General features: G+C 44.7%; 1 protein-coding gene across 6 annotated transcripts in view; it reads right to left on the reverse strand.

The window, feature by feature from the left end:
- Positions 1-12,507, reverse strand: part of Epb41l4a (erythrocyte membrane protein band 4.1 like 4A) — a 204,717-nt gene that overhangs the window by 111,027 nt on the left and 81,183 nt on the right. For 5 of the 6 annotated variants that reach the window (XM_076554897.1, XM_006977927.4, XM_076554895.1 and 2 more), the window contains one exon: positions 4,524-4,628. The exons of the other annotated variant lie outside the window; for it this stretch is intronic. In XM_076554897.1, coding sequence (XP_076411012.1) covers positions 4,524-4,628 — 105 coding nt within the window. The remainder of the gene's footprint in view (positions 1-4,523; positions 4,629-12,507) is intronic. 6 annotated transcript variants of the gene reach the window in all.

Genomic DNA, 12,507 nt, shown 5'->3' on the forward strand with positions numbered 1-12,507 from the left:
GACCTTAGGGAGAGTCACCAATACCACACAGCTCTGCTGGAGAACAGAGTGTAATTTAAAGCCAGACAGCCTCGACCTTCAATAGTCTTTGCACATGATAGCATCTCTCGAGATACCTGGGCCGGAGACACTAATTAGGGAAAGGGATCATCTGTCTTTAGACAATAATGTATCTATGGAGCAGATCACACTGCCTAGGAAGAACACGTATTTATCCTCGGGAAAATGAGAACGTTAGCATTACATAGCCCTGTGAGGATGTTCCTGTCATCCTCTTCAAGAGAAACTTAGCCTTCCTGCGGCTTTCTTTCCCAGACACCCCTCATCTGCAGGCATCACTCTCCCCGGCCACTACACTGTTTATATGCTGCTTCTCACAAAGTCAGAGGGATCCCCGAATAGATTTTCCTACTTCATCTTTGCCCTCTGGTCCCCTACCAGTACCAAAAGATGTCCCAGACAGGAAAGGCCGTGTGTAATAAGTGTGACAATCTTCTTTCTTTTTCAATGTTATCAGTCATTATAGGTATTTTCCAAAATAGACAGCAGGTGAAAGCTCACATACATTGCAAAATACAGCATCTGGATGTAAAGTGGAGCGTCATTACTCATGGCAGAGTGCAGAGTGGAGACTGCCTACTCATGCTCAGTGGACAAGATCATGCTCAACACTGGAATACCTGGAGGTAGCACGACATGCATGAGCCTCTGCAGCATTAGGACATGGGAAATCAAGGCTAAAAATCTGATGAGTGGCAACAGTTGGGGCTGAGGAGATAGTTCAGTGGTAGAGTGCTTGCCTGTCACATATATGACCCACATATAAAACACAGTACCAAAACCCAAACAAACAAGAAAGACAAACTCAATGTTAAATGGCCCAGGAAGAGTGACCATAAAGAACAATCAGCAGAAAGTCTGAGAGGAGAAAAACAAGGAATCTGTGCCGTCTGTCATTACAACAAAATAAGATTTTGAGAAAGAATGAGTCACTGTTGTCAATGCTGCAGAAAGCTGAGGTTCTTTGTAAGGCTAAGAACATCTCTGGCAGCTCCAGGGCAAAAGATGTTTAAAAAAAACAAATTAACTATGAGAAGTTAAGGAACACATGAGATCTCAGAAGTTGCTTCTAAATTAGAGATGCTTGGGCATAACCCAGCACTACCGGGAAAGGAAGAGCAGAGAAGGGAGGTGGAGTTACCACAGGAGACTCTCCCCTGTGGCAGGAGAGGGAAAGATGGAGTTTGGGAATGGAGTGACCCAGGAAGTTATTTCCACTTGTCTTTATTGTTTGAGTGAAGCCAAGGTTCAGTTCACTGAAAGAAGAGGAAACCCGGGTGTCACTCACTGTGAGCTGCATGCCTCATCTTTCCCTTCCTTAACTTCCGGAAGTCAGAGGACAGCAGGTCTAGAAGCATGATTCTCAGAGCCAGTTCTGATTCTGTGAGAAAAGTCCCAAGAATCTACGACCTCTGCCTCTAAAGGAGTCATCAGGAAAGGAGCCTCAGGCTGTTAACACTGAAACACAACACCGTTAAAACGGCCACCGTGAGAGCCAGGGTGGTGTGGGGTGTCACATTCATCCTGGCTAACACTTCAATGTCATCATAGGCATCTTCAAATTTTCCTGGGATATGTAAGAATCTAATATGTAAGAATCTAGACCTTGTTTTGTCTCTTTCCTTCCTACTTTATAAAAGACAATGACCACTGCTTTCTCTCAGTCTCGCCTCCACAGGAAAGGCCAATTATATGCTTAATGCCTCCTAATCTACAGAGATCGTTCATGAAAATCTGCTTTGGTCCCATGACACTCTAGAGAGTTCAGGGCAAAGGCACTTAATTTTCCAATTCCCGAGCAGGCACCCACTATGGCTTGGACATATTTAACTACCAGCCAAGTCCTCGGTGTGGCAGTATTTGGAGGTGACGTAGAACCTTTAATAGTGGTGAATAGCTAGATTAATGAAGGAGTTGCCCCCTGGGGGGGACGTGATGTATCTAGTTCTCCTGGGACCTTGGCTAGCTCTTTAGAGAAAGTCGTTATAAATGAGCAATCATGGCTTCTCCTTGGCTCTCTCACTTCTCCCGCCATTCGATCTCTCCCCTCTCATAGATGCACCCCTGTTATTTTATGCCATCCTCCACGAGACCCTCACCTCACCTCAGATGAACAAATGCCAACATCATGCCTTTGAACTTGCAAGCTTTTCTTGACTCATTACCCAGCTTCTGGTGTCTCATTATGGTAAAACAAAACAGACTAATACAGGTATTAAGAGTTAAATAAACTGGGCAGTGGTGGCGCACACCTTTAGTCCCAGCACTTAGGGAGGCAGAGGCAGGTGGATCTCTGAGAGAGTTAAATGAATTAAGAGACTTGACCATTTATTAGCAAGAGACATGGGATTGAAAGATACCTGTGACTCCCACAGCAGCTGTCCTTTTTCCCACATCATACTCCACTTATAACAGTCTCTGAAACCCTAAGAGGTGGCCTGGCTCCTTCTATCCTCTGGTTATCTTCAAATTCTTAATATTTAAAGTGAAGAAGGCTGTGCTACAATTCTAACACTGTGCCTATGACCCACAGATTTCACCATCCCTCTCCCACAGCAAGAACCCCACGCGCTTCTGAAGCGGCAACATTGCTCACACACACCAGGGACATGCATGCAGCTATAATCACAAAGGAGCCCTGCTCATCTGCCACAGAGGGATAAGATAGCACTACCCAGGGAGCTTAGCAGTGTTGCAGGCTTCTGCCTGAGGTGAAAAATCGACACTAGAAAGTCTTACATGTCTACTGAGCAAGCAAGAATGAAACTCTCCTCCCTATATCCATGAGAACTGGCTTCCTGCTGCTGTGACAAATTGCTATAGACTTGATGGCTTAAAACAACAGAAATGTATTATCTCCTAACTCTGGAGGCTCTAAGTCCAAAATGAATTTGACTAGGATAAAATAAAAATGCAGGCAGGCTGAACGCCTCCTGGGGGCGCTCTAGGGGAGCAGCCACTTCCTCACATCCTCCCCAGCCTCTGGAGGCCACCTGCATTCCCTGGCTCAAGGACCTCTTCTCGTAATGCACCACTCCAACCTCTGTTTCCATCGTTACGGCTCCTCCTCGACTGTCCAGCCTTCCTCCCTCACATCTGAGGACACCTGTAATTGAATCACCATCAAAGAAGATAAGGTCTACGTAATTTTAGCAAGGCAGCCAATCTTTCCAGACAAGGTCTGGCATCAATCAGGAAAGTGCATTTGTCTTTGTTATAAAAAAAATATTACCAATAAAATATGAATGCAATCTGAAGGACCTTCCAAAGCCTCCAGTTTACTTATTCTGCACAGATTTACAGTTGTACTCTAGCGGCCTCTGGTCTACATGGGGCAGAATTCAGTGAATCTCTGAACATGCCTGCACCCTTTGAAAATGTGCATTAATACTCACTTGCCTTGTAGAATGTAGTTATTTCTGTGAAGATCTACCCAACATGCCAATGTTTACCCCTATTTTGTGAAATTCTCCTGTGAAATAGAATAGACGGTGAAACTAGCCAAAACAAACAAACAAACAAAACAAAACCAAAAAGTCATCATGTTCCACCAGCAACAGCATCTCACATTTCCTGCTTCTTCTTACCCTAAGGAATTTCTAGGGCCATCTTCTGTAACAACTTCACCGCCAAATGACCACAGAGGGCCAGCAGACCCGAAAGGAAAGGAAGAATCTTCATTTCAACACAGCTGCGCAGGCTAAGAAAGAAATGGCCAGTCGGGGTATTTCCAAGATAAGCCTCTGAGCATTTTGCATAAGGTTTTTAGCTGAGGTTAAAATCTTTCTCAGACTAAATCAATAAATATCCTCTCATGCTTCAAAGTCACTTCCAGAGTCTTCCCAGTGTGGCAAGTGTCACAGAGACTCTACCCTCCGAGCAGACAGGACAACATCCGGGGCTAACCTGTGGACAGCTGATATCAGAAGGTAAAGGCAGACTGTCTCTCCCGCCCCCACTCCACCAGGCCGAAGAACGGAAACCTCCTCAGTTTCCTCCATCACAACCAGAGCCACTCTTAAAACTTGATAGGGGGCAGGAGACATGCGCCTTCTCTTTACACCTTTCCTTTCTTAAAAGGCAATAATGTCTGTCCCTTCCGGAGACTCTCTCCTCCCAACACAGTGAGGCGGAGAACAGCAGCACACATCGACAGCCCTCCTACAAGACGGCGGCACAGGTGAAGCCACATCAGCCATGTGCAAAAAGGCTGTCGTGCAAAGGAGGGTGAGCCAGCAATACGGCAGACTTCGTGGAAAGAAAAAAGTACAAGGAAATTATCCTGGGAAAACAAGAGCGAGGCGTCCAAAGCTGTTTTCGGTTCCAAAGAACCGAACCACCTAGAATCACACCCAGAAAGGCGAGCGAGCGAGCAAGAGACAGAGACAGACAGAGACAGAGAGAGAGAGAGAGAGAGAGAGATTTATAACAAGACAATGTTAACATGAAGTCATTATACTCACTGTCTGATGGCTTCTGTCACAGTATCGCAGCCCAAAATAATCTATCTCCACAAGGTTTATGTGACGGAAAACATGGTCAAGGACAACGGAACCTTTTGTTGACTTCTGCAAAATAATCCACAGATTGCTTTTTAACAAGGTGTCGTGTCTTTCTCCAGGGGACACAATCATATTCTCCTCTCTTACGAGCTGTCCTCACGGGAGCATTTGTATTAAACCACGCTACTCGCTCTAGGTTTTGCCTCAGTTACAAAGACAGATGTGCTATAAATTACAGTACATTAAAGAAATGGTCTTTGAAAAATCCCCTTAAACTTTAGGAGCATTAGTTAATATAAGACCCTTCTCTTATGGGATTACAAATTCTCTCCAGGATGAAATGCTTCTTTACTTCTAATTTTATGTGTACAGGTGTTTTTTTCTGAACGTTTGTTTGTGCATTGTATGTGTGCCCAGAGCCCACAGAAGCCAAAGAGAGGGCATCAGAGCTCCTATAACTAGAATTATAGACACTTGTAAGCCACCACGTTGAGTTCTGGGAATTGAACTTGGGTCCTCTGGAGGACCAGCCAATACTCTTAACCACTGTGCCATGTGTCCAGGCCCAAAATGCTTCTTTAAATAAAGATAACCCTCTATATAAATAGCATTCAATAAATTCATTAAAGCATCATGATAGTTAAAATTCCCACAATTCTTTCATTTGAGAAGAGATTTCCCACACACACCAGTATTCTTTTTTTAATTTCTCTGATTTAAAAATTGTTTTTCATTTTACATACCAACCCTTGTTCCCCATCCCTCCTCTTTTCCCCGCTCCCTCCACCTCCTCCATCCCACTCCCATCCCCTCCCCATAGGAGTAAGGCCTCCCTTGGGTAGTCAACACAGGCTGGCACACCAAGTTGGGGCCAGACCAAGCCCCTCCCCCCTGCATCATGGCTGAAATACACCAGTACTGTTAAAAGTATCTAGAATAGAAAATCCATAAAATTAAAATAATAGCCAAAGCTTTTATTTTTTCTCAACCTTCAAAGGCTAAATCCATAGATTAAAGCTGCTAAATATGTGTTGCAAACCCTCATGAGGACATTTTACATGATCTCTTACACATGAGCACAGCCAGAAAACATTCATCTGGGTTGTATTTTAAGTGCTGGCACCTATAGAAAGTCTACCCTGTCTTCCCCCGTCCCCAAAACACATGCACAGTATAAGTACGGCCCTTCCATAATTATCTGAAAATCCAAGAAGCATGTAGGCAGCACGCAGCATGCCGCCCTGGCCTTGACAATGATCTGTCAGGACAGCACAGGCGCACGGGAGTCAGAGCTTCCTTCCTTGGCCTCATCATGGGCAGGAATAATTGGGCAGTGAGAGAAATCCCCAGTTCACTCACTGCTTCCTGGGGCTTTTGTTCATCTGCAGCTTCTCCTGGACAATTACCACCAGCTGCATAATTATATCAGGTAAACTATACATACCACGGGGCTTCTAGAAAATAGATTATGATAAGAGTAATAAAATCACACACTTGGAAAAGATAGTCCTTCTTACAAATCCCCAAATCCCTAAATTACACTGGTTTAACTAAATCACTGCCTCCCTACCCCCAGGCTTCAGGGTCCACTAAACTGTTTACTTAAAGTCAAAAGCCCTTCCATGATGGACTTCACATTGCTGGGCCGCTTCTGCCTAATAACAATGGCCCATCCCATAAATGGCCCTTGGTGCTCGTGTCTCTATGTATTTCTCTGCAATCAACATCTGGAAATGAAATCACTCAATGAAAGAATATCATACTTAAAACTAGAGTGAGTACTGCCAAGAAGACCATTATAATTATATTAATATGTAATTAATTCATTCGGTGAAAATGCGTGCTCCCTCATCCTTGCCAAAACTTGGGTGGAGATTCGAGGTACTCGGCAAAGAGGAACCGTTTTTATTTATAGTTCCTTGACTATATTAAAAACTAGTCCTCCTCCTTGTACTCACCAGCCAACTACATTCGCCAGCACAGAGGCTAGCTAGTCCTTAACTCCACTATGAGCCGACCCTCTGAGGCTCTAAATACACACACAATTTTATCTAGTGAATTAACTTCTCACTCCATCTGGAAATTATTTTTTGTGCTTGGAATAAGGCCTAATTTTGTTTCAAGTGGATAAAAACTGTAACATGGTTTACTGAAAATCCATGATTTCTTTTAGGGTTTGAAGTACCTTCACCTAAGGTCCCAATTCTCTCCCAGAAATATTCAAGGAATAATACTTCTAATTTTAATGAATTTAATATACTTTTCTTTCTACACAAAATATTTTTTTCAAAATTGTTTTTTTTTTTGACAGTTCTTAGATATTTTTCTCTATGAGAAATTTAGAGGCACCTTGCAAACTTAACTTCAAAAATTTTAGCGGGCTGTGCGGTGGTGGCACACGCCTTTAATCCCAGCACTCGGGAGGCAGAGCCAGGCGGATCTCTGTGAGTTCGAGGCCAGCCTGGGCTACCAAGTGAGTTCCAGAAAAGGTGCAAAGCTACACAGAGAAACCCTGTCTCGAAACCCCCCCGCCCCCAAAAAAATAATAATAATAAAAAAAATAAAAATTTTAGTGGGCTGGACATGATGGAATATGCCTTTATTCCCATTACTTAGTAGATAGAGACAGGTGGATCTCTGTGAGTTCAAGGCTAGCCTAGTCCACAAAGCAAGTTCCAGGTCAGCCAGGGCTACATAAGAGACCACGCCTCAAATCCCAAATAAATTAATCATGTTAGGAATTTGGAATTAAATTGACAGACTAGAGGACTAGATAGTGGAGGTGACAGAGTATTTACTAGGTAAAACCAGTGTGGTTTTCTTTCACACACTTTGTACTGGCTAGTTTTATGTCAACTTGACACAAGCTAGAGTCATCTGAGAAGAAGGAACCTCAATTGAGAAAATGCTTCCATAAGATCTGGCTTTAGGCATGCCTATAACACATTTTCTTAAGTAGTGATGGATGAGGAAGGGGCCAGCCCATTGTTAGTAGGACTATCCCTGAGCTGGGTTCTGTAAAAAAAAAAAAAAAAAAAAAAAAAAAAAAAGCAAACTGAGCAAGCCTTGTGGAGCAAGCCAGCCGGTAAGCAACACTCCTGCTTCCAGGTTCCCGCCCCGTTTGAGCTCCTGTCCTGACTTCCTTCAACGATGGACTACCATGTGGAAACACAAGACAAATTAACCCATTCCTCCCCAACTCATTTTTGGTCATAGTGTTTATCATAACAATGGTGATATGAGCTAGGACATGCTTGTACACATAATCTTATAAAATTTTACCTCTGTTTTGTGGCAGGCAAAATTATAGAAATTCTCTTCCCAAGAAAAGATGTCCTGCATCACTCTGGAATCTCTCTACATCATGCCACCCCAGCCACTGTGTGTTAGGTAGTACAGAGACCATGAGACAAAGAAATTACTTACTGGTGAGTTGGTGTACCAGGATGCAGAGCAGTTACTCTCGCAGAAGAGAAAAGACCCATGCTTGAGGACTCAAGCGTCCTTGCTACTTGTGTAGGGTAAAAAGTTCAAGCTCACTTCCAAGTTTCAAAAACCCACCAACCCCTGAGCTCAAAAATCCCAGCAATCCCCCAAGCACAGGACTTGAAATCCCACCAATCCTCAGCCTGGAAATCTCCACCCTTGGAAAACTCCACCTCCAAGAAACCCCAGAGAAGCCCGTCTCCTGCTTAGTTCCTGGTTGCTTCTTGTCTGAGCAGAGACAGCCACCCTCTTGTGTCTTTCCCAGTACATCTCTTGTGTGAGGTTTGTTGTACGGTGTGACTTTGTGGTAGTCTTTGGCTCCCAACTGCCAGGACACCTTTCCCCTCAGAGCTGTGGCACCTGCACTGGGGAGGCCTTTCCTGTCAGAGCTGTAACACGACTTGAAAGATGGAGAAGACTGTCTGCGAAGGTGTGTGCTGATTGGATTTCAAATGATCATAGGACCACCTGGGCATGTCTGGGAGCGTGTGGTCAGAAGGGTTAAATTGAGGAGCAAAGACTCACACGTTCAGGATTTGGATCTCAAACTGAGTGAAGGGGAGAGAGTGAGCTGAGCATGAGCAGTCTTTCTCTCTCCCTCCCTCCCCCCTCTCCCCTCCCTCCCTGCCCCCTCTCCCCTCCCTCCCTCCCCCCCTCTCTCTGCTTCCCAAGGGTCTTCACTTACTTTCTGTTTCTGTGACTGTTGTGATTGCACACTGACCAAAAGCAACTTGGAGAGGTAAGGCTCTAACAGGCCTCCACGTTCTGATCACACTCCCTCACTGAGGGAAACCAAGGCAGGAACTAAAGCTGAGCTCACAGAGAAATGCTGCTTCCTGGTTTGCTCCATGCTTTCCTATTCACCCCACGACCTCCTGCCCAGGGACAGCACCAGCACAGTCGGCTGGGCCTTCCACACCCACCATCAACCAAGGAAGTGCCCCACAGACTTGCGCACAGGCCAATCTGATAGAGGCATCTCCTCAACTGTGGCTCCCTCTTCCCAGCGAGCTACAGCTTCTGTCAAGGTGACCAATCTTGACCAGCGCACTGACTAAGGCTGTGATGTGACCAACTGTCTCATGCATGCCTTTCCTGGAGAGAGGGGCTGTATCTCTTCTGAGACCTTCCCATTTCCAGTTGCCTTTCTGGGCATTTTTGTCACAATAACTAGAAAGGTAATATACTATGTAAGCACCCTCAGGGAGCTGAAGCAGCTGAGAGCTGACAGCCAGTAAGGAAAGAACCACCCCCTAATCACAAAACTGGGATTCTACCAACAGCCAAAAACAAACCGGGAGCAGAGTCTTCAGATAAGAGATTAGTACACAGGTCCTGTGGTTGGTGATGCTGGACTCTGACCAGTACACAGGTACCGTGGTTGGTGATGCTGGACTCTGACCAGTACATGGGTCCTGTGGTTGGTGATGCTGGACTCTGACCAGTACACAGATACTGTGGTTGGTGATGCTGGACTCTGACCAGTACACAGATACTGTGGTTGGTGATGCTGGACTCTGACCAGGACATGGGTCCTGTGGTTGGTGATTCTGGACTCTGACCAGTACATGGGTACTGTGGTTAGTGATGCTGGACTCTGACCAGTACACAGATACTGTGGTTGGTGATGCTGGACTCTGACCAGGACATGGGTACTGTGGCTAGTGATGCTGGACTCTGACCAGTACATGGGTACTGTGGTTAGTGATGCTGGACTCTGACCAGTACACAGATACTGTGGTTGGTGATGCTGGACTCTGATGAGTACACGGGTACCATGGTTGGTGATGCTGGACTCTGACCTACAGCACCAGGAGGCAGTGAGTGACTATGAACTCAAGCCACCACACGTAGCAATCCATTGTGCTGAAATAGAAAACTCGCACAGGCTTACTCTTAGGCCGTTTATAGTTCTATTGCTGTTATACTTTCTGATTGGTTATAGTTTGGTTTATATTGCTGAAGAGCAATTTATATGCTGACACTAGTTTTACTCCCGGCCATCTTCTTAAACTCTTATTAAACAAATATGTCTATGTTGTCTTTTGAGATCACCATATTTTCCACAAATAAGTAAAATGAATTCTGTTCTTAGGAGTGGTGATGCACACCTTTCTTCCCAGGCAGAGACAGAGCCAGTCTCTGAATTCAAGAACAGTCTGCTCTACATAGCGAGTTTCAGGCCAGCCACAGCTTCATAGTGAAATCCCGTCTCAAATTTGAAATAAAAGAATTCTTGTTCTTCCACGAAACACCTCTGACTACTCACTTCTCTTTTCTTACTGAGCTGACAAGGACCTCAGTTACTGGCTGCTGTGAGAACACAGAAGGATGCTCTGCATCCTTCTCTTCCTGGTCCATTGGCACTGCTTCTAAAATCTCACTACTAAATATAATGGATGCTACACAGCCTTGAAATATACTCTCTTTCAAGCAGAAGGTGTCTCAATCTGCTTTCTCTGTCTTTTGTTTTGCTTTTTGATTTTTAATTAAGAAGTGATAACTCCATCAAATTCTCCTTAGAAAGCAGAGATGGTTATTAATGACTTTTGTCTTTTCATCTATGAGTTGCATGTTCTTAATGAAGACATTCCCATTTTAGTTTTCTGTCCTGGATACATAATATGAACATCCTCCCTGTCTGGAGAGGTGTAGGGGTGTGTGTGTGTGTGTGTGTGTGTGTGTGTGTGTGTGTGTGTTAGTGGAGGGTAGAATCAGAACCCCCAGTGACTGAAGCCAAGTCACAGGTGCATGGCCTAGTGTTCAGCCAAGGACTTCGACCTCCAGATCAGTGATATAGACATAATAAGGACTTAGAGTTATTCCGTCAGAGGTGTCCCGCAGTAGAGGTATCTAGTTGTGGACCCAGATGCAACAAGAAGGGATGGTGATTGACTCCTAAGCCAGGCTTGCCGTTATTCCTGAGGTAGTCAGGAATGGCCAAACGGCACAGCACTTGCCTTCCTGTGCCCTATGGAAGCAGTGATACTTGGCCCAAGAGCCATGATAGTAAAACCCAAGTGAGAGTATAAAAAGTGTCATCATAAACACAACTTAATCTCGCAATATTAAGCATTTCCATAGGGTCTTTAAAGCTGATTATGGCCTATGTCACTATGAAAACAATTTATTGGAAAATTACCAAATATCTCGTAGGCTCCATAGACATCAACCTGATGGGAACCCAGGCTTTACTTGGTCTCATACAGACACAGCAACAAAGCCTGGACTATTTGATCCACCACCGCCTCCTGCCTATGATTCAGGCACCTTCTATTGTTTCCTGGTGCTTCTCAAGAATTACAAATAAATAATCTCTGACCAAGTGAAAAATCACATTCTCTTACCATCCCAAGGGCTATGGAATATGTCTAAACAACTTTCCTATCATTTCAAAATGTTTACAGCAAGCTGGAGTGTAAGGCTGATCTCCTATCCTTATCTCTCCTTTTCTTATATACAGGCACAGAGAACAGGATGAATAAACAGAGAGGGACAGCCACACCACTCCTAATATTCTATCCCCAAACAAGCCAACAAGAAGCAAAGCATGAACAAAAATGGAAAGAATTACACAGGAAATACTGGAGACTTTAAAAAAAAAATATGTAAGTCAAGCTTTCTCTGTGAACACTACTTTCATATCCCCACATCCACTAGAAATGTCAGGCACTCTTTCATACGTATAATCTACTTATAGAGCATAAAATGGCCTAACATGCTTAGTCATGAAGAGTGTCTGCAAAAGCAGACCGAGAAAACCGCCTCAGAGCTTGATGTGGTGGCTCGCGCCTGCAATCACAGCCCTCGGGAGCCTTACACAGGCAGATTGCCGCGAGTCTGAGGGCAGCCTGGGGTTCCAACTGAGACCCTGGCCCAAGAAGAGAGAGTTGGGGAGCCACCTCAACATGGAAATTATAAGAATTTCCTGCCTATGAGAAAGCCATCAGCTTTTAAAAACTATCATTCCCAAAGTACCAGAATACAGTCTACCCAGCCTCCAGGGACAGCTTTGCATTCACTGAGAATCTGGTTCTGAAAATATTTAGGACTATTTTCCTTCCTTCAGAGAAGGAAAATCCTCTACAGAGAAACCACAAGGAGAGAGAGCATCCAGTGTTAGGCAATGGATGCCATTCTGCCCTAAGAAAGGACATGATGACCCTTGACTCCATCTGCAGAACTCTAGGCAGAAAGGATGGGTCTAACACACCCTGAGAGCACAGCTAAGTCAGCCGCAGAGTCTTGGGTTTCATTCTCCTTTCTTACATAGTCCTAAGAAACCATCTTCCAGTAAGGAAATTAGAACGTAGGGGACTGGGACAGCAAGCCTGCCTAGTATCCTCCTCCTCCCTGCTCCCCCATGTCTGTCTCCCTCAGTCTCACATAGCCCAGGCTAGCCTTGAACTTGACCTGTTAGCTGAAAATGACTTTAAATCCTGATCCCCCACAGTTCCCT

This window comes from Peromyscus maniculatus, chromosome 19, assembly GCF_049852395.1.
Source record: "Peromyscus maniculatus bairdii isolate BWxNUB_F1_BW_parent chromosome 19, HU_Pman_BW_mat_3.1, whole genome shotgun sequence".
Classification (NCBI taxonomy): Eukaryota; Metazoa; Chordata; class Mammalia; order Rodentia; family Cricetidae; genus Peromyscus; species Peromyscus maniculatus.